Source organism: Myotis lucifugus, unplaced genomic scaffold (assembly GCF_000147115.1).
Source record: "Myotis lucifugus unplaced genomic scaffold, Myoluc2.0 scaffold_124, whole genome shotgun sequence".
NCBI lineage: Eukaryota > Metazoa > Chordata > Mammalia > Chiroptera > Vespertilionidae > Myotis > Myotis lucifugus.
Window position 1 is genome coordinate 1,194,388 of NW_005871172.1, and position 22,835 is coordinate 1,217,222.

The 22,835-nt window shown below is 40.1% G+C and overlaps 2 protein-coding genes and 1 pseudogene across 7 annotated transcripts in view; 2 read left to right on the forward strand and 1 right to left on the reverse strand.

Moving 5' to 3' along the window:
* TSG101 (tumor susceptibility 101) overlaps positions 1 to 3,305 on the forward strand; it is a 31,492-nt gene extending 28,187 nt beyond the window's left edge. The window contains exons 8-10 of the mRNA XM_006093806.3: positions 79 to 281; positions 1,487 to 1,726; positions 2,968 to 3,305. Coding sequence (XP_006093868.1) covers positions 79 to 281; positions 1,487 to 1,726; positions 2,968 to 3,057 — 533 coding nt within the window. The 3' untranslated portion in view covers positions 3,058 to 3,305. The remainder of the gene's footprint in view (positions 1 to 78; positions 282 to 1,486; positions 1,727 to 2,967) is intronic.
* Positions 1 to 22,835, reverse strand: part of LOC102440915 (L-lactate dehydrogenase C chain) — a 31,609-nt gene that overhangs the window by 1,275 nt on the left and 7,499 nt on the right. For 2 of the 6 annotated variants that reach the window (XM_006093805.3, XM_023758143.1), the window contains 4 exons: positions 18,489 to 18,662; positions 16,143 to 16,260; positions 11,187 to 11,310; positions 8,768 to 9,043 (listed from right to left, as the gene is read on the reverse strand). In XM_006093805.3, coding sequence (XP_006093867.1) covers positions 8,879 to 9,043; positions 11,187 to 11,310; positions 16,143 to 16,260; positions 18,489 to 18,662 — 581 coding nt within the window. In that variant the 3' untranslated portion in view covers positions 8,768 to 8,878. Of the gene's footprint in view, positions 1 to 8,648; positions 9,044 to 11,186; positions 11,311 to 16,142; positions 16,261 to 18,488; positions 18,663 to 22,835 lie in introns of those variants that run through there. The other 4 variants (XM_023758144.1, XM_023758145.1, XM_023758147.1 and 1 more) reach the window with 4 other exon arrangements.
* Positions 9,083 to 10,139, forward strand: LOC102424523 (annotated as a pseudogene).

The following is a 22,835-nucleotide window of genomic DNA, read 5'->3' on the forward strand; positions in this document are numbered from 1 at the left end:
TGTCCTGTTTTTGAAGGTTCCTGTGAAAGAAATAGAAGGACTTGGGAAATAAGTGTTTTTTGCCCTATTCTCCTGCAGGTCCCAGTAGGGATGGTACAATCAGTGAGGACACCATTCGAGCTTCTCTCATCTCAGCGGTCAGTGACAAACTGAGATGGCGGATGAAGGAGGAAATGGATCGCGCTCAGGCAGAGCTCAATGCCCTGAAACGAACAGAGGAAGACCTGAAAAAAGGTCACCAAAAACTGGAAGAGATGGTTACCCGTTTAGATCAAGAAGTAGTAAGTAACTCACTGAATAGTTGCGATTTTTAGATTGAATGGTAGAGGCAGTGTTACCTCGTTACACTGGACGTTGTAGGATACAGTCAGTACAGAAAATTATACATCTTCAAACATTTGAATATAGCTTCTGTATAGCTTTGTTTAAATGGAGCCTGTGTCTCATATCTGATTGGAAGGTGGATGGTATTTAGAGCATTTTTGCTGGCACCTTCACCCTGGGGGGTGGTGTTTTGACACAGAGGAGGACTGTGTGTTTGAGTGCTTGATTTTGCCAGTTACCAGGAAATAAGAATTTGAGAGCTCTTAGCCATGGTAAAGATCTGCAGACCCTGGTGCAGACCTCAGTGTTAGTTCTTTGTATTGTTTCCAAATGTTTGCGCTATATTTAAAGTAATCTCCATTGAGCCCTTCTGACTTAATTCAAAGATATAAATGTAGTTTTCAACCTTTAGTTCTTAAGCTTTCTTACATTTTATCAGCCTGTTGTGCCCTAGATAGTCAGTATAAGTCAGCCCTGTGACTTTAACAATGAAATAGAGGCAATAACATAATTTGAGTGCCAGCTTCACTCTCTACTTTCATCCCCGCAAGGGACAACTCATTCCAATAAATGTGCAGTTTTGATGAAAGGGTTAAGAGTTAGTGAATGTTTTGAGGGCTTTGGGGAGGTGATTTGTTATGTGCATATTAGTCTTACACAATGGTTCTAGTGTAAAGTGAGCTTCCCAGTAGCCAGCTATTTTCAAAAGTTCAGGAAAGTGACACCAGTACAATTCAGAGCTTGCAGCTACCACCTGTGATATCTTGTGACTTGTGTTCAACTGTGTAGGGTTCTGTCTGTTGAATCTCTGTAGACTGAGGAAGAGTTATCCCTTTGTGGCAGATGCCCACTTGTTTGAAAGAAAGGTATCTTTTGTAGTTTTCATGTAAAGAACCGCTGGTTGTAAAGTGTCTTGTCTGATGGTTTATTTTGCCATATCATTTGTCAGTGGTAAGTGATAAGGTTACCACTGCCACTGAAAGGGTTCAGCTCAAGGTATTTCCAACAGTATCCTGCTTTCACTCATCATACCTTCTCCTCTACCTTTGACCAATGTGCTGAATGAAACATTATTCTCATCCATGAGTTGTAGATATCTGACAAGCAGATAATTACACACAATTAGTATAAAGTCATCATGCTTGGACTGTTCTGTTTTCAGGCTGAGGTTGATAAAAACATAGAACTTTTGAAAAAGAAGGATGAAGAACTCAGCTCTGCTCTGGAAAAAATGGAAAATCAATCTGAAAACAACGATATTGATGAAGTTATCATTCCGACAGCCCCGCTATATAAACAGATCCTAAATCTGTATGCAGAAGAAAATGCTATTGAAGACACTATCTTTTACCTGGGAGAAGCCTTGAGGCGGGGAGTAATAGACCTGGATGTCTTCTTAAAGGTATGTCTTCCTCACTCTGCTTTCCAAGATTTTGGAAATCTTAGAGACACTGATCGTAAAAATCACAAACCCAAGAGTTTCTCTGGAGGGTGTGGGTTAAAATTCCTCATTTTCCCCATAAGAGAGCAAGTTGACATATATGGCAGTGTCTTCTCACATACAAAAGCTGAGGATCCGTCTGAGTAGGGGAAGAAAAGTGGACTAGTGACACCTCCCCCCCCCCCCCGGGAGCATTAAACTGAATATCATTCTTATAGCTGAGCTTGGGTGGGTCAGGAGATACATTCACATTTCCATTGGTTCTTTCTGGTCATACCATATAAATTGAAATCACTGACAACCCTCCACCCCCATTATTTTTCTGATAATTTTCTTAAGTTTACATAATTTTAGACCAGTTTTTCCAGCCCTGCAAAGTTAGGGCTGCCTTGCTGGTACTAAAGCCCTCTGAATGAAGGTTGTTTCAGGCTTAATGCTGTTGTACAGGCACGAAGAAAAGATCCTATAAGCCAAATCTGACTACTGTTCTTTGTTGGGTGATAAGCAGCATGGTTTTGGGAAGATCAGTAGCCACCCATTCGATATTCAGTCTGGCTGCTGTTGATGGTTCACTGTACATGCGAGGCTAGTCGGGTCACTCGATGATCTTGCCTATCTCAGTGAGGAACCAAACCACTCTTGGACCTTGTGCAAGCTCATGATGGTTGGGTATAAACACGAGACCAAAGGGGACTCCCTTCCATACACTGTCCCCTGCTTAGGTGGCATAGCCGAGGGACAGATGCACATGGAGAGGAGGCAAGAGAGGTATGCTATTTGCTAAGCATGGGACAAAAGCTGGCCTTGTGTTGCTCATCCCTGCCCTTCCTAGCCAAGTGAGGACAAACAGTCATAGTTATCAAAGTTTTTTGTAACTTCATTAGGATCACAGTACAAATTTCCCTGGCATCTTGATAGTCTCAAGATGTAGCTCAAATTCCTGAGCTAGATTCTGCAATATGGTGCTTTTCTTGTGAAATATATCTTTATAAGGTCTCAGAAGATTACTTTCCTTAACACAACCTACCAGCATGAATCTAGTGGAGTTTAAAAAACCACATGTAGTGAAGTATTGGTTTCAAAGGAAGGTTGATATAATGAGTTTAGGATTCTTAGGTCGCATCTATGTTACAGACTGTCTGATACTTTATACCTGGGCCAAAGCCATTCTAAACTGTTGAAACTTTCCCCCCCACTTCCAGCATGTACGTCTTCTGTCCCGTAAACAGTTCCAGCTGAGAGCACTAATGCAAAAAGCAAGAAAGACTGCCGGTCTCAGTGACCTTTACTGACTTCTCTGACACCAGCTGGAGACGAGCTCTTCTTAAGGCATTCTTTTCTTCTCTTTCTTTCTCTGATCAGTAGGTGACCAGAATAAGTTATTGCAGTTTATCACTCAAGTGTAAAATATTTTGAATCGATAATATATTTTCTGTTTTCTTTTGGTAAAGACTGGCTTTTATTAATGCACTTTCTATCCTCTGTAAACTTTTGTGCTGAATGTTCGGACTGACTATGCTAAATAAAATTTGTTGCATAACTGTTCTCTTCTTTATTGAACATTTTTAGGAAAAGTCCACGAAACCTTAAGAAGTCCTGAGTGATACCCTCCTGCCAATCAGTCCCTACTTAGATTTGCTTCCTCTCTAGGCCTGACGAACCCATAACTTTTCATCAAGAAGAAAGTGGCCAACCTCTACACCTAAGAACTCACGTTAACTAGGCAAGGTGGTCTGGCCACAACTGAGGAAGAAGGTGCGATGAACTACTCTTTTGTTGTTAATCCTCACCCAAGGATATTTTCCCATTTATTTTTAGACAGAGTGGAGGGGGGAGACATCGATTGGTTGCCAGGGATCGAGCCTGAAACCAATATGTGCCCTTGAGCAGAATCAAACCCAGGACCCTTCAGTCTGCCGGCCAGCTCTGTCTACTGCGTCAAACCAGCTAGGGCAATGAACTACTCTTCTATTGTCATTTGAAGTCCGCCTTTCTGGCAAGTGGTTCTGTTTGGGACCACCAAATGAACTGTACTGTCCTGCAGAGCTCATCTAGTAGAACAGAAGGCTCATGAGGTTATAAAAAAATGAATGTCCTAATTCTGAGATGTTTTCAAGATATTTAGGGAGTTGGCAGTTTACTCCTAGAAATTTCTTAGAAGGGTTGGTTATTTAACGTAAAGCGCAGAGATCCAGAAATTAATATTAAATCAATTTTACCACTAACAGTAAAGTCTATGTAGCATCAGTTTAAAAGCACATATTGTCAGTCAACAGTGAGTGCCTACTAGATGGCAGACACTGGGTTAGGCTCAGCAGTAAGACAGACATCACTACTTAAGAATATATAAGGCACATGACCAGAATCGAACCCAGGACCCTTTGGTCCGTAGGCTGATGCTCTATCCACTGATCCAAACCAGCTAGGGCTGTGAGCTCAATTTCTTAGTCAAGCAAATGAGTGAAAGTCTAATGTCAACATGCTTTCACATAGACGCTTCTAACACATGATACTATCATAAGCACTAGAAAAAGAAGCCTACTCTGGGTGGAGCAATTAAAAAGGGCACCTGGCTCTCACTGGTGTGGCTCAGTTGTTAGGAGCGTCGTCCTATTTCCAGTCAGAGCACATACGAGAGGAAACCGGCCATGTTTCTCCCACACATTGATGTTTCTCTCTCCCTTCCTCTCTAAAGTCAATAAAAACATATCCTTGGGTAAGGATTTAAAATAAAAGGTCACATCTTCCTCTGAGTTAAGCCAGATAGGCCTCCCACTCAACCCTTGAACTGCACACACTTGTACAACCACATGTGGTAGCCTTACCTCCAACAGAGGAAACCTTGATTAATGCTATGGCACAAAGCACATAACTTTTAATAAGATGCTGATTGCACAGGCCATGCCAACTGCTCCAGTTCCTATAACGGGGATCTTACTGTGATGAATGGCCTTCTCTGAAGTGAAATTCTTAAGTTCATGCTTGGCAGTCGCCATCGTGGAAATCTAATAGAGGAAAACTGCAAAGTCACATCCACATCAAAAATTGGTCTGTAGAGAACTCCTGGGTGCCAGTGAGGAAGGAGGTGCTTCAGACACAACTGAATGACAAAGTTGACTATCAAGCTGGGTAGTTTCTGGCCAGCAGCCCAGCATCCAGGAGGCAAAGCAAGGAGAGGAAGAGGAAGGTGATTACAAGAGGGAATGAAGGAAGGAAAGGGGGCTGCTTCACCAAAGAGACAGCCAGATGGCTCTTATTCCCCTTCCACCATCGTCGTCCTCCTGCCCTAGTTGTCAGCTCCAGAACCGAGCCAAGTATAGCCCAAGGCCAAGTATAGCCAGGCACAAGGTACCTCCAGCCACACTCACACGGGAGAAAGGCCAGCCCCTGCCCCCAAGGGACCCAGGGTAAGAAATTCGCTCCCATTGCATCCTCTCTCCTGCTGGTGCACAGGACTTCTGCTGCCCAATGTATGGCCGCTCACTGGAGAGGCAGAGGATGAGAATGCAGAAAAGCTGGCTGAGGTCCGAGGAGGAAAACCGTTGATTACTGAAGCTGTGCCCAGCTCGTGCACCCTTCATAGGGGCCTAGCACACCTAGCGTAAGCAGGAGGTCTGAGATAGGGGCTCTGATGCCTGTCACCTGTGCACATTTGGTGGGCTGAGGTATCTGTAGTTGGCGATCTTCAAAGAGGCTCAGAGGCTCCTTGGGCTCCAACTGCAGGAGGTACAGCAGGCACACTGAACTAGCGGGCCTCAGCTATCAAAAGGAATACAGCTTCCCCAGAACCCATCCACGTAAAACTATTTCTAACCACCCTGACTGGTTTGCCTCAGTGGATAGAGCGTCAGCCTGCGGACTAAAAGGTCCCAGGTTCGATTCCAGTCAAAGGCATGTACCTTGATTGCGGGCACATCTCCAGTAGGTGTGCAGGAGGCAGCTGATCGATGTTTCTCTCTCATCGATGTTTCCAACTCTCTATCCCTCTCCCTTCCTCTCTGTAAAAAATCAATAAAATATGTTTTAAAAAATTAAAAAAAAAACACAACCAACTATTTCTAACCAAACTTTGTCCAGATGTATACTTAAATAAGGGTTTTTTACACTTGATTGGGAATTTTTCACCAGGGCTGTAGGAGAAAGATACCACAGGGCTACTTTTTAAAAATATATACATTTTTTATTGATTTCAGAGAGGAAAGGAGAGGGAGAGAATAAAAACATCAATGATGAGAGAGAATCATTGATCGGCTGCCTCCTGCACGCCCCCTACTGGGGACCGAGCCCACAACCCCTCAGGACTACTTTTTACCACTTGCAAAAGTGAGCTTAAGTAGAAAAAAATAATTTTTTTTTAAATATATTTTATTGATTTTTTACAGAGAGGAAGGGAGAGAGATGTGCCCGCAACCCAGGTACATGCCCTTGACCGGAACCGAACCTGGGACCTTTCAGTCCGCAGGCCGATGCTCTATCCACTGAGCCAAACCGGTTTCGGCGAAAAAAATAATTTTTAAACCCTCTATGCAATGAAGATTTTTTTGTTAATTTTTAAAAATTGATTTGAAAGAGAAACATGGATTTGTTCTACTTGTTTATGAATACACCGGTTGCTTCTTTTTTAATTTTTATTGATTTTAGAGAGGAAGGGAGAGGGAGAGAGAGAGAAACATCAATGAGAGAGAGAATCACTGATCAGCTGTCTCCTGCACACTCCACACTGGGGATCAAGCCCACAACCCAGGCATACACTCCGACTGGGAATCAAACCTCGACCTCCTGGTTCATAGATCGATGCTCAACCACTGAGCCATGCCGGTCAGGCCACTGGTTGCTTCTTATATGGTCCCTGACTAGAGATCGAGCCTGCAACCTTAACATATGGGAGCTACCAAGTGAGCTACCCGTCTAGGGCCTGCAACAGGATTTTTAAATAAGATATGAAACCCTAAGAATTTGATCAGTGCAGTGCTGATAACCATTTCTACAAATGGAACGGAAAACAATTCATTATCTGAGTGTAGAATCCAAAATTCCCCACTTATCCCTTAGTCTGAAATAAACCAAGATTTCCACATCTCTTCTGCCATATTCTACATAAGTAACTGTTTTTCTAATTCATTTGTGAATCATAATAGACAATACATATCTGACAAATAATTTTATAAATGTAGGGCAGTGTTTAACTTTTTTTTTTTCATTATCTCTCCCTCAAGAGCTTTTTTAGACATTTTCCCCTAATCATTCGGTTCCTCCCACCTCATGAAATTAAATACTAAGTAATAAGATTTTACCTGGTAGGGCTGAGCTTTACAGAGCCAAACCCTTGTAATATCTAAGAGTCTCACTTAAACACACACACACACACCAAAGGGTGATATTGCCCCCACTGAGAATACATGATATAGTTGTACTTCCTAGAATATTCACTGTAGAAACTATTTACAGCTTTTCAATCTCTGCCAGGATTTCCTAAAATGAAATTTTAATTTGGAATACAAAGAGGAGCTTTTAAAACAAGGCAAAATCCACAGAAGATTCCCCTTTTCCTTGATCCTACCTAAACTCATTACTATATTTTGTGTATTCATGGGAAGTATGTGTGAGAGAGAGAGAGAGAGAGAGAGAGAGAGAGAGAGTGTGTGTGTGTGTGTGTGTGTGTGTGTGTGTGTGTGTTTTTAAAAAACAACAAAATAGCCTCAGCAGTAGAGTGGCGGCCTGTGGACTAAAGGGACCTGGGTCCAGTTCCTGTCAAGAGCACATGCCTGGGGTTGCAGGGTCAATCCCCAATAGGGGGCGTGCAAGAGGCAGCCGATCAATAATTCTCTCACTGATGTTTCTCTTTCTCCCTCTCTGAAATCAATAAAAAATTAAAAAACAAAATAATAGGAAACAAATCATGTTTAGTAGTAGATGACTAGAATGAAAGCTATTACAGTAGCAAGACTAACAGGGTGAACTGTAACTCTCTTTGCTAATAGGTACACCTGCACTAGAGCCATGCAAGTCCTCAGGGCCAGCACAGCTGCCTTCTAACTTTTCCCACTGCTCTAGTCTAATTTGTAAATCACCTTGGTCCTGATTTCTTAGCTTTTGTTTCATTGGTATTTCCTACAGCTGCCTTAATTCTTTGTGGAGTAAAGGAAATATATATGTTACATATTATATGTATATACATATATACATATATCTGTATATATAAATCAAAAGAAGAACATTCACTCCTAGATTGGACACAAAGAGGGAGCTATCAATTGACTTTTATAAAGCATTCATTAATAATTAATTAGTTGATGTACCTTAAATACTCACTGTAAGATACTTGAGGGCAGAAATCATGTCATATTGACTTATAATCATAACACAGCAAGAATAATAGTAATTTGCTGAACAAATTGGAAAGAAATGTAATCGATTTCCAAATTGAAAGTTGGAAATCAGAGGTTCCATGTTTCACATTAGTTTCAGTTAATCACACAAACCAAGACAAATTTCCTTATATTTATTTTCCACAATGCTTAATTTTCACTTATATCTAATGTGATGGTCTAAGCTCCCTGTGTAGTATTTCAACAAAGACTCCAAATCCACAATTTGAATTTAGATTAATTGGTATTATACTTGCAGGGTTGAAGATATTTAAATTTTTTTACACCAAAAAGGTATATTTCTATTTTCCTTCTGAAATACATGGTCTTAAAAATAAGCACTCAGTAAAAATTATACATAGACACATGAAGCAATATAAAGTGAATATGCTGTTTCCCTAAGGGAAGAAAGCACAAGATAAAATTTCAATACTAGAAAAAGTGCTTGTTTTGTGAAAAAAATCTTAAGTTCTATATTATAATGGATTGTTATATATATTTTATTAAACCCAAAGGCCACTCTTACATTTGTACAAGTTGGGTATCTTAGAATAGAGCAATGTGAGATTCATAAAAGAGGATAAATTTCTTTACCACTTCCTTTTTCTACCCTTGAGAGGCTGGAGTATGCTATAGGTCTCCGATGCCTTCTTATATTTTTCATATCAGATGAAAATACTTTCAAAATGTAAAATACACAGTTTGTTATCTTCTATTCTATAAAACAGTGGAACATTAAAAGGCTTTAAAATACCAGGTCTTTTTGGATATCCCAAAGTGTGTTTGCACTCTTCTTAAAAAGGTCCTCCTCCTCAGAATTCAAGTTAACTTTCACAATATCTGAGATACCACTTTGCCCCAAGATACAAGGGACACTGAGAAAGATTTCTTCTTTTATTCCATATGAGCCCTAAAAGGCAAAATTAGATTACTGTTCAGTTAACCTGATATGGAAAAGCAGCTGTGCTAGAGAGCTTCTTAAGAATAAGAGTATGGAGCACAACAAGAATCCTCAGCGAGTGGTTAAGTGATCACTGACAATACCAAGAGCATCCTAATGTCCTATGACTATGTGGAACTTGTGTTCAGTAACATGAATATCGTGCCAGAGGCCTCAAAGGGACCAAGAAAGGCACTGTTTACTTTACCCCCTACCGGGTCATCCTTCTATCTAAGGGTAAGGGTGCCATGCAGTCGTTCATAATTTCATTTCATCTGATAGAGAACTGTACAATCAAGCAGCCTGTGTTTGAGATACATCAAGAGAACAGTGAATTCTGAAGCAGAAAGTGGCTGAGAAGGCTCTGTTTTGTATAAATTGACTTTTACACCATGGTGTGCCACTGAGTTTGGACAAAAGATGCCACAGATGGAATCTCAAGTCTCCAGAAGTGAGCCTCCAATGGAACCTATGGGTATGGGTACCCTCTCATGCCTAGCAGGGCACCCACCAGTTGCCAATGGAATATACTCCTACCTTCCAGGATACCTCTACCCACTGCCCCAACCTGATTGATACCCTGAACCTCCCATGATGTACAGGGCCCATGGCATAGGTGCAGTCATGACCACTGCCCTATCTTGGGCCTATTGAAACATTGGTCTCCAGCCCTAATATTCCCTCCACTCCAGCAGCTGAATCCAAGGCCACAGAAGCAGCTGCCAGAAAGTCTATTAAAACCTGCACAAATTGCCTGGTCCGCATGCTCAGTGGTTGAGCATCTACCTATGAACCAGGAGGTCACGGTTCAATTCCTGGTCAGGGAACATGCCCGGGTTGCGGGCTCAATCCCATTGTGGGGCATGCAGGAGGCAACCGATCAATGATTCTCTCTCATCATTGGTGTTTCTATCTCTCTCCCTCTCCTTTCCTCTCTGAAATCAATAAAAATATATTCAAAAAACAGCTCTGCACAACTCACACAATGCTTGCATTCTCATAAACTAGCCTCTGCCTCTCCCTACTATCCCTGGAAGATAAGAAGACCCAGTAGACCCGTCAGACCTCCCTGTCTCTCATCACTCATTACTCTTTCCTACCCCACCCTTGGGGTTGAGTCTAGGGTTGGAGGAAGTGACGGAAAGGTCTTGTTATTCCTCCAGGTCTGATTATAAACAGTTACCAGGAACTAGCATTCAGAGAAGGGCAAAGTCCCTTGATTCTAGAGTGGTGCCTCCCAGTTTCCCACAATAGCTCACAGCCCACAGGCACTACTCAACCAAGCTTCCCTCTCACCATTTCTGGGCTCTCCTCAGGAGCTCAGGGTATACACCTTGTTCCTGTCTTGCTCTAGTCACCCACAGAGGGATTCTCTGGCCGCCTCCTCCACTAAAGTCCAGCTTCCTCATTTTGGTAGCCACTTTATATTCAACCTCATGAGCTCCATCAGACCAACCACACGTCTTTCTCTGAGGGCCCCTTTCCAGGCTGTATTCACATTCACTCCACTCTGGGCTGAAAACAAGGTCCTAGACCCCTGGGGCCTAGCCTGGCCCTGTGTGATGACCATGACCTGCTGCCACCCCCTCAGCCTACCCTCTTCCTTTTGGTGGCCTGACTCTGCTTGCTTTTCCCTTCACCGTGCACTTCCCATTACTCCCTTTGCTCTCTGCATTTCAACAGATGACCCTTTTTTTCAGATCCTCAAGTGTTCTCTGCTTATATCTACCTCAGATCCTCTTGCACGTGTTCCCTCTGCTTGGAATATTAATCCAGCCTTCCAAATTAACTCCTACTCATTACTTGGATTAGGTCATTTTACTTCTTTGGGAAGACTTCCCTAACGACCACCCATGCCCCTTCCCAGAGTAGTTAAATTCTCTTCTTGTGTACTCTTAGCACTTTTTAGTTTTTCATTATAGCACTTAGTATAATTTATTATTAGGTATTTTCTTTTGTAATTGTTTTATTAAGTCCATTTTTCATTAACTTCTATAAGGGCAGGATCTCTGTCTTTTTTGTTCACCATTATATCCTCAACACCTTGTGTATGCCTGGCACATAGTAAGGACTCAACAAACATTAATGATAATAAAGATCAATTTAAGCCTACCTTAACCATAGTCGAAACTGAATGCACTCTCCTAAGATTTTTCAAAATGGATTCTACCAGATTTGTCACAGATAGGCCAATAGCCCAAGAGGTGTACCCCTTCAGCTTAATAATCTCATAGGCACTACAGTTGTAGAAAGTAAGAAAAGCAAATGAATGAGAAGTCAACTTAGAGAAAAGAATATATTGCAAGCATCCATTCTGAAGCAACCTACATATCAATTCCACTCCATTAAAATTTTCTAGAAACCAGTTATAAATAATACAAGTTTTAATACTATGCTCATAGACTTCATTATCACTTTAATAATTCACCGTCCTTTTATCATAAAGGCAGAATATTGAAGCATATATGCCATTCAAGATGAAAATTAGTTTTAAACTTTTTGTATTATTGCTTTTTTAACTTTTTTATTGAACTTATTGGGGTGACACTGGTTAAAAAAATACATAGGTTTTAGGTATACAATTCTACAATATATGATCTGTATGTTATATTGTGTATTTTATATTATTAGTTAAATATCCAAACATAGAATCTGTTCACCTTGAAAGTTAGCATATATATCTTGCTAGCCACTAAAAATTGTTACTGGGGTGCAATGTATACAATTTAAGCCATGTGCACATATTTTTCCTAAGAATATATCATTAAACCAGTAATATATGGAAATTTGGGAAAATGTTGATACGTTTTCTTTATTTTTCTTTATTTTAGAGAGGAAGGGAGAGGGAGAGAAAGAGAAACACCAATGATGAGACAGAATCATTGATCAGCTGCCTCCTGCATGTCCCACACTGGGGATCAAGCCTGCAACCTGGGTATATGCCCTGACAGGGAATCGAACTGTGACATCCTGGTTCATAGGTCGACATTCAACCCCTGAGCCATACTGGCTGAGCCATGATACATTTTCAAAAGAAAATAACACAGTCCTAAACACTATGTAATTTCTCATCTCAAACTTGTAAAATACACAATACTTTTATTTTGTTGTTAATCCTCACCGGAGGATATTTTTTTCCATTGAGAGAGAGTAGAAGGGACCAAGGGAGATGGGGAGAGAGAAACATTGATGTGAGAGAGACACATCAATTGGTTGCCTCCCATATGCCGTGATCATGGCTGGAAATAAACCCAAAATCCAGGTATGTGCCCTTGACCAGGAATCAAACCCACAACCCTTCAGTTCACAGGCTGATGCTCTAGCCACTGAGAAACACCAGCCAGGAGAGAACATAACACATTTTTATAGAAACTTTAGAACAGTATCAATCCACCAAGTTATTAATAGTGATTATTTTTTAGTGACAGGCTTACAGGTGCTATTATTTTCTTTTTAAAAAAAATTTCATTAAATTCAGAGAGGAAAGGAGAGGGAGAAAGAGATAGAAACATCAATGATGAGAGAGAATCACTGATTGGCTGCCTCCTGCAGGCCCACACTGGGGACCGAGCCTACAACCTGGGCATGTGCCCTGACTAGGAATTGAACTGTGACCTCTTGGTTCATAGGTCAATGCTCAACCATTGAGCCACGCCGGCTGGGCTGCTATTATTTCTTTATGCTTTCCTGAATATTCTTGTTGTCTACAATATATATGTATTATATTTTTGTACTGCCACCAACAGTGGTCTCAGGTTTGGATTGACTCAAAAGACAAGGAGGTTTTAAGATACCACTGAGTTTACTTAGTTTTGAGAAAAGAATATACGATAGGAAACACAGAATGTACAGCATCGTTATTCCAATCAGGTTATCTAACAACCACCTACACATAATTTCAAGGCACCAGGACTGCACATAACATACTTGGTTGCAAAATATAAGACTGATGTGTAAATGGAACATCTCAGCACATAACAGTTGGACTGTACTCATTGTGGTGTGCTGGGATTTGACTGTCAATCCAGAACCAGGGGTACTATTAGAATTCATGCACATTAGTGTCAAATTAGAATTAGCTTTCAGATTCTTAATTGGTGTCAAATTAGGATTAGCTTTCAGACCAAGCATCTGTGGGGTAAGTAAAAAGAAAGGGAGGAAGATTATGCCTAAAAAGTAATTGATGGTATATAAGTAGAAAGCTCTGCATAGATAACTGGGGACAAATCTTACCAGTGGAATCTGGATGACAGATCTATCCTCTCAGGAATTAACAAAATCGCTTTGAGAGCCCTAGTCGGTTTTGCTCACTGGTTAGAGCATCAGCCCTCAGACTAAAAGGTCACGGGTTCGATTCCCAGTCAAGGGCATGTACCTCAGTTGCAGGCTTGATCCCCAGTCCTGGTCAGGGTACATGTAGGAGGCAACCAATCCATGTGTCTCTCTCACATCAAGATTTCTCTGTCTGTCTCTTGCCCCTCTTCCATTCTCTCTAAAAATCAATGGAAAAATATCCTCCAGGTAGGATTAACAAAAAATGGCTTGAGAAAGAGGATAGAGAAAAAATGGCTAAAAACATAATCTTTTACTTGTTATTAACCATCCTAATGAAAATAAAATTTTTGGTATAAAAGGAAAGCTAAAAGGAGCAAAGAGAACAAGCAGTTCTAAGGCTGATATTTTAAGACAACTGATCCATGTTCTAAATTACATGATCTATTGGGAACCTGGAAGGACATCTTATTAAATCCTGATGTCACTCCTCTGCAATTATTGGTTAGGTACTGGAAAATCAAAGATTATAAAAGAGTTGAGTCATTTTTTTAGATAAATACTAGCAGTACTCTGATGATTTTTTTTTATAATTATAGATCCTCTGCTAAATGACTAAAAGGCAAATAATTCCATTTTGGCCACTGCATTGTTGAGAGGACTAATTGGAACAAGTACTGATCTGTAACATGTTATAGTATTTGGTACTTAAAACATACAAGATAGTGATGTGGCCTGAAAGCTACACCTGAGCACTTGTAATACCTCCTTAAGATGCTAATACTCTATACCAGTGAAGGTGAACCTATGACACGCGTGTCAGAGGTGACACGCGAACTCATTTTTTGGTTGATTTTTCTTTGTTAAATGGCATTTAAATATATAAAATAAATATCAAAAATATAAGTCTTTGTTTTACTATGGTTGCAAATATCAAAAAATTTCTATATGTGACACGGCACCAGAGTTAAGTTAGGGTTTTTCAAAATGCTGACATGCCGAGCTCAAAAGGTTCGCCATCACTGCTCTATACTGTGTTTTTTGTCCAGTGTCCTTTCACCAAGCTTGATAAACTTAATGCTAGGTTAAAGCTTATTATGCTTCATTAACTTGATAGTCTGAACTTCAAAACACTATGTATAGCCATGTACTTTATTTTCTTTTTTAAACAGTGGTAAAATTGGCCATTTTAACCATTTTGAGTATACAGTTCATTGGTATGCTATCTAATAAAAGGGTAATATGCAAATTAACTGTCACTCCATGACAAAGATGGTGGTGCCCAGTCCTCTCAGCCCCACCAGAGTCCCCAGTCCGGGGAAGCAGGGGCGGCCACTGAGAGTGGGCAGCATGAGCAGCCTGGCAGAATTCTTGATTTGTCGCTGTGCCTGGCTCAGGCCGGCCCCCTGGAGCTGGAGTGGACACGGACAGGAACAGGGGGCCGGCCTGCAGCCTCCGCGGCCGAGGGCAGGCCCACAGAGGAGATGGCGGGCCTGCCTCCCGCGAAAGCAGCACGGCTCCCTCCCACCTCCTGCGGAATGAATGCGGCTCCCTGCGGTTCCCGCAGACTCCCGTGTAAGTGGCGGGTGGTCTACTGCACATGATATCGCAAGATGGGCTACTAGTTAAGTACATAAACACTGTTGTATAACTATTACCACCATCTTATCCAGAACTTTGTCATCTTCCCAATTGAAACTCTGTATGGATTAAGGTGATCATGTGATTTTATGGTCAGAAAATTATTTTTTTAAACTAAAAGGCATTTAAAAAATAAAAACTTGCCCATAATCACTGTTGCTATATTGTGTACCTTTTTAGTCTCTGCCCTAATTATTATACATTTTTGTAGAGTTGACATCCTAAATATACATTACACTTGAGCTTTTATAAATTTAATATTCCAGTTTAGAATATCCAGAAGTGATTTTTAGATTGTGTAACTTTTACTAATATGTGACTTGGCTAAAGCATAAAGGGAATCATGTGGGCTATTAGAGCTGATTTACAGAGTCAGACACTTCATTTATAAATACACCCAGTTAACTTCTGATCATCTGCATCGGCTTTGTGTTGTTTTTTTCATCAAGTCATTTGATGAATCCAAGTTCTAGGTGCTATTCTAAGCATTTTATGTGTATTAACTCATTTACTCTTCATAACAGCCCTCTAAAGTGAGCTCTATTATTATCCCCATTTTAAAAACTTGGAGCCGAAACCGGTTTGGCTCAGTGGATAGAGCGTCAGCCTGCGGACTGAGAGGTCCCGGGTTCGATTCCGGTCGGGGGCATGTGCCTGGGTTGCGGGCGCGTCCCCAGTGGGGGATGTGCAGGAGGCAGCTGATAGATGTTTCTCTCTCATCGATGTTTCTGGCTCTCTCTGTCTCTCTCCCTTCCTCTCTGTGAAAAATCAATAAAATATATTTAAAAAAAAAAATTAAAAAAAAATAAAAAAAAAAAACTTGGAAACTGAGCTTCTGAAATTTTAAATAACTTGGCAATATCACACTACTTAATAAATGGTGAAGTCAGGTTTCAAACCTAGGAAAGCTGGTTCCAAAGTGCTCATAATTACTTGCTAAATTACCCTCAAACACATATGAGTTCTTGTAAAGCACATTTGCTTTGTGAAAATGCCCCCAAATAAAGCAATGGGTAATATAAGTCTGAATTCAAGGATTTTCATAAGATTAGAATCATTTACCACACAAAACTCAAAGATCAACTATATTTTTTTCTGTGACATTTGTTCTTACTACTGATTATTAATGCTTTAAGAAACTTAGTGAGTACTTTACCTCTGAACAACTTGTCTATGGATATTTTTCCATTGGTCCTTGTCTGAATCAGTTCCTAAGTTAGGGTTTAGAGTCTTCAGAGCAACACCAGCGACATTCACCCCACTCCATAAGGGCACTAAAAAGAAATGTATCTCAGAATGAACTCTTCTTCCTAGCACTGCTTCAGTTGTTTTAGTAATTTTTTATAAACTTAGATTACTACCTTATACCATATAATAAAATAAGTTTCAAATGGCCAAAAAGGGAAATGTAAAAAATAAAATTATGCGTTAGAAAAATATGTAGTAGAATTTATTTATAACTATGTGACATAGGAGGTATTTTAAAGCAAGGTACAAGTACAGAATCCACAAAGAAAAGGATGGTTAAAAAGATAAAATATTACAAGCAAAACAGGAAAAGAGCAACAAATTAACACCAAACTTCTCAACAGTAACAAAGAGCTGAGGGGGAACTACTGTCAATCTAGAATCTCATATCCAATTAAAGAATGAGGTGAAGCTAACCTGGCCAAATAGCATAGTTAGAGCATCATCCTGATATACCAAGGCTGTAGGTTTAATCCCCAGTCAGGCCAAATATAAGAATCAACAAAAGAATGCATAAATAAGTGGGACAACAAATCTCTCAATCTAATATGTCTCTCTGTCTCTCTCTCTCAAGTCAATAAAAAATGTTGCCCAACCAGTGTGGCTCAGTGGTTGAGCATCAACTTATGCATCAAGAGGTTGCTGGTTCGATTCCCGTCAGGGCACACTCCCCAGTTGCAGGCTTGGTCCCCGGTGGGAGGCATGCAGGAGGCAGCTAATTGATGTTTCTATCTCTATCTGCCTCTCTCTTCCTGTCTCTCTAAAAATCAATTTAAAAATAAATAAAAATATATATTTTTAAAAATACACTGCTTCATTTTCAAATAAAATAATGTAATATTAAAAGTGAGAAATAAAAACATAACTAGGAAATTTTATTTTTAATGACTTCCAGGAGGAAGAGCTGAATTAGTACAGTAACACAAACCAATAGGTCAAATTAAGTATTTGTCTAAGTCAAATCAAAAGTATTTGTTATAATACTGCACCCTCTCGCAATCCGGGACCCCTCGGGGGATGTTGGAGAACCAGTTTCGGCCTGATCCCCGCAGGCCTGGCTGAGGGTCCCCACCAGTGCATGATTGGGGCTGGTGAAGGACCGTGGGAGGGCTCCAGAGCGTGTCAGCCTGTCTCACCCAATCCCGTTCAGTCGGACCCCAGCAGCAAGCTAACCTACCGGTCGGAGCGTCTGCCCCCTGGTGGTCAGTGAGCATCACAGCGACTGGTTGAACGGTAGAACAAACAGTTGGACACTTAGCATATTAGGCTTTTATTATATAGGATGACATTTGGAGTAAAAAAAACAACAGACAAGCCCTAACCGGTTTGGCTCAGTGGATAGAGCGTCGGCCTGCAGACTGAAAGGTCCCGGGTTCGATTCAGGTCAAGGGCATGTACCTTGGTTGCGGGCACATCCCCAGTAGGAGGTGCGCAGGAGGCGGCTGATCGATGTTTCTCTCTCATCGATGTTTCTAGCTCTCTATCCCTCTCCCTCCCTCTCTGTAAAAAATCAATAAAATATATTTTTTAAAAAAACACAACAGACAAGAAGGACTTATTAAATGTTTTGACTAAACAAATAAATAACTGAATCAATGGTCCTTATTCTTAATGGGTTTACTGCCACTGTGGAAAGAAGATTCAAACATGATACAATTAGAGAACACTGTAAGAAGTATAAAGTTCTAATTGTGCTGCAGAGCTTAAATGTTTAAGTTCAGAAAAGAAAAAGATTGGTATGGCCTAAGTAACAGTTTAAACACAAATTATATAAATTTATTTAAATAAAAAGTCTGGAATAAACAAAGCTACAGAGTCAAAAAGTAAATTAGTGGTTGCGTGGGGCTGGGGTGGGAGTGAGTTCAGGAGCAAAAGTGTCTTTCTGGGGTGATGAAAATGTTCTATAACTAGATTGTGGTCATGACTGCACAACTCGGTGAATATACTAAAAACCAGTATTGTACCTTTGTAATGTTTAAAAAATAACAATAAATGAAAGTGCTCCAGATAAGAGAAACATTCACTGACTTTTAAAATAGTTATATGCTCTATGCACAATTTAATGAGTGGTAACTAAATCCATGATGCAAAAAGCTGAAAATAAAGAAATCAAAAAAGATAGTGTACACCAGGAAAATACCAATAAAACAAAAGTTACACAGCTATATTAATATCACAAAAAATAGACTTTAAAGAAAATAAAGCATCATTATAGATAAGTGTGATTACATAATGAAAATGGGTTTATACTTACCACTAGAATCACCATGTTCTCCAATAATCCAACCGTGGCAGCTAGTGGGATGGACACCCAACTTCTCTCCAATCAGGTAACGGAAACGGGCAGAGTCTAGATTACAACCACTTCCAATTATACGAGTGGCAGGTAAGCCACTTAGCTTCCAGACCACATATGTCAAAATATCCACTAGCAAGAAAAATTTCTTGTTACAAAAAGATTTATAGTAACTTCCTTTTACAGTTTGCTTTTCTGAATAGACAGATCAAATGTTTTAGTCAAATATAAATTTATTACAAAGTTTGAAGCAAAGCAATTCAACAAGGAAATATTGATAATCTCTCATGTAGGTTTTAAGAGGTTAAATTATTCACTATTAGAATTTTTTAAATTCTCTTTTAAGATAATATATGTGCCTATCTGTATATTTTATAGTTAGTTAATTCTACCTCAAGGCTGCCTAGATTTTTCCTCTCTATCACCAAAGCCTCATCAAAGCTACCAACATTTTCTACCTAGACAAAAGTCACATGCATACCCAGGGCAGTGTGCCAGTGTGTGCATGCTCAGGAAAAACATGAGAAGATCCTAAGCTTAAGCTCTGTATGACCTTGAGGCTCTGCACAAGCAGGAAGTGAAGGGCACAGCTGTAAAACTGGTTGAGTGTTGAAGGCATGCTCCAACATGCACACAGAGGCCTACAGCAAAGACTGGGAAATACTTTGATTCCATTTTTTAAAAGTTCCGTTCAATCTTTAGCTGATCACTAAACAAAGAGATAAAAGATGTCTGTGGCCACGCACAACAAAGAATACAGACTTGCAGAATGAGTGCACAAAAGTCATGAAATAAACAAAAGACAGCTGCAACAAGCGTCAACAACAAAAATCCCTAGGAGAGAAGAATTTGATTTATACAGTTTTCATACTATCATTTTTTTAATGTTCAGTTTTTAACAAAAATTATGAGGCATGAAACAAAATAAGGTAGTTTGCACCAAAGGAAAAAAAACATCAATAGAAACTTAGAAAGCCCTAACATTGAACTAACCTATCTTCAAGTCTACTGACTCCTCCTTCTGCCTTTTCAATCTGATGTTATACCCTATATACTGAATTTTCATTTAGCTTTCAACTTCAGAATTTCTATTTAGTTTCTTTTTTTAAATTTCAGTTTATTAATATTCAATATGTAGTGAGACATCAGTCTCATATTTCCTTTACTTCTTTAGGCTTGGTTTGCTTTAGCTCTTTAAACATAATAGTTGATTTAAAGTATTTGTCTGAGCCCTAGCTGGTTTGGCTCAGTGGATATAGTGTCGACCTGTGGACTGAAAGGTCCCAGGTTCGATTCTGGTCAAGGATGCATGCCCAGGTTGCAGGCTCTATCCACAGTGTGGGATATGCAGGAGGCAGCCAATCAATGATTCTCTCTCATTACTGATGTTTCTATCTCTCTTTTCCTCTCCCTTCCTCACTGAAATCAATAAAAAAATATATTTAAAAATAAATAAATAAAGTATTTGTCTGATAAATTTTTGTTCAGTGACTCTGGCCAAAACTTCCAGCATGATGTTAAATGGAAGTGGTGAAATGACATCTTTGTCTTACTGATCTTATTAGCAGGGAGAAACCTTTCAAGTCTTTCTCCACTGAGTATGATGCTAGTTATAGGTTTTGCACAAATATCTTTTATCAGAATAATTTCCTTCTACACGTAGTTTACTGAGAGATTCACTTGTAAAATCATGATTGGGTGTTGAATTTTGTTGAATGTTTTTTCTGTACCTATTAACCCTTTTGTCATTACGTAATACTAGAGGCCCGGTGCACGAAATTTATGCACTCGAGGGGGTCCTGCATCTCAGCCTGCACCCTCTCACAGTCCGGAAGCCCTCAGGGGATGTCCGACTGATGGCTCAGGCCCACTCCCCACAGAATGACCGGAATGACCGGTCGACCATTCGCCATGATGCACACTGACCACCATAGGACAGATGCTCAATGCAGGAGCTGCCCCCTGGTGGTCAGTGCGATCCCACAGCCAACCTCCTGCGGCCCCTTTTCCCTTGCCAACTGCCCTGCCCATAGGCCCCAATCGGGGGGCCAGCCAGCCAACCTCCCGGAGTCCCCCCCTCTGGCCGGCCAGCTTCCCTGATAGGCCTCGATCACTGGCCAGGCCGAGGGACCCTACCCGTGCACGAATTCGTGCACCGGTTTTCTAGTATAATGGTAAAAGGATCAATAGATGCAGAAAAAAGCATTTGATAAAATTTAACCCCCATACATGATTTTTAAAAAACTCTCCACAAGAGAAGTGAATTTCTAGGGGGAAAAAAGCCCACATTAAACATCATACTCAATAAGACTGAATGTCTTTGCCATGAAATAAAGAATTAGGCAAGTATGTCCACTCTCAACACTTATACAAGGTATCACGGACACTAATACTACTACCAGTATGTACTACCAGAGGGCATACATATAAATAGTATTTACTGGAAAAATCTTAGAAGCAGAGAAGTAGGGAGCCACTCTATGTACACTGACTTCTCATTATTCCACAGCATAGGCTAGGCACAGATCTTCTGTATACAAAATGGCCAAGTGCAGAGGAGCCTCTCTTGGCTGATGTGCTGGCTGTTTTCTTGAAACTCCTCTGAGAACAAAAATGAGCCCCACCAGCACATTGTGTTACATATCTGTATGTAGCATTGGAGGGGGAAGTGAACCCCTAGTTTCCTTAAATAACAAGAAATTTATCAAAGGATAGCTGGGTCTGCGAACAGTGGTAAGCAGCATGCATTTCCAGAGCCAAGATATATCCTTAGGGCCCTGAAAAGAACCTTGCATGCCAAGAATACTGACATTAGCTTAAGACCTTGCTGTTTCTACATAGGCTGGCTCAATGGCTCAATTTAGCTGATCCAACTCTCTAAGAAGCTACCAAAACAAAGGGAGGACCCTAGCCAATTTGGCTTAGTGGATAGAGCGGTGGCCTGCAGACTGAAGGGTCCCAGGTTCGATTCCAGTCAAGGGCACATGCCTGGGTTGCAGGCTCGATCCCTAGTAAGAGGCGAGCAGGAGGCAGCCAATCAATGATTCTTTCTCATCATTGACGTTTCTATCTCTCTTTCCCTCTCCCTTCGTCTCTGAAATCAATAAAAAAAAATTTTTTTTAAAAAGGGAGGAAATGAGCCTCCAGGGTGATGTACATTTGTCTGTCATTACTACTTACATTCACCATTTTACTAGAAGTGCTAACTAGTGAAATGAGGCAAGAAAGTAAAAAGGTCTTCAAGTTGGAAAAGAAAGAATTAAAACTAGTAAAATTGTATTTGCAGATGACACGATAATATATAGACCAGCGGTTCTCAACCTGTGGGTCGTGACCCCTTTGGGGGTTGAACGACCCTTTCACAGGGGTCGCCTAAGACCATTGGAAAACACATATAATTACATATTGTTTTTGTGATTAATCACTATGCTTTAATTATGTTCAATTTGTAACAATGAAATTGGGGGTCACCACAACATGAGGAACTGTATTAATGGGTCGCAGCATTACGAAGGTTGAGAACCACTGATATAGAGAATATCCCAAAAATTTAAAGAGAATTACTAGAATTAAAAAGTGAATTTGGCAATTTTTCAAGATACAAGGTCAATACATAAAAATCAACAGTATTACTATTTACTCACAATAAACAAAAATGAAACGTAAAGAACTCCTTTTATAGCATCAAAAATATAAAATATTTAGGGACATTTTGTGAGGATGTGGAAAAAAGGGAACCCATGTGCACTGTTAATGGGAATATAAACTGGGACAGCCACTATAAAAAGAAGGAGTACAAAGGTTCCTCAAAAAATTAAAAAACAGAACTACCATATAATCTAGCAATCACACTTCTTGGTATATATACAAAAGAAATTAAATCAGTATCTCAAAGATACCTGCACTCCCATGTTCACTGCAGCATTATTCACAATAGCCAGGATATGAAAGCAACCTAGGTGTCTATCTATGAATGAATGAAGAATATGTGGTATATTGTCTGGCGTGGCTCAGTGGTTGAGCATAGAGATTATAATGCCTATGTTTTCTTCAAGGATTTTTATAGTTTCAAGTCTAACATATAAATTTTAATCCATTTTGAGTTTATTCTTATGTATGGTGTAAGAAGGTTCTCTAGTTTCATTTTACTGCACATACCTGTCCAATTTTTCTAACACCATTTATTGAATAGACTATCTTTATCCCATTGTACAATGTCCCCTCCAAATAAATAAATTAAGTATTATAAAGGTGCTGGCTGGGTTGTTTGAGTGTAGACTCAACACCAAAATAGTACCCCATCTA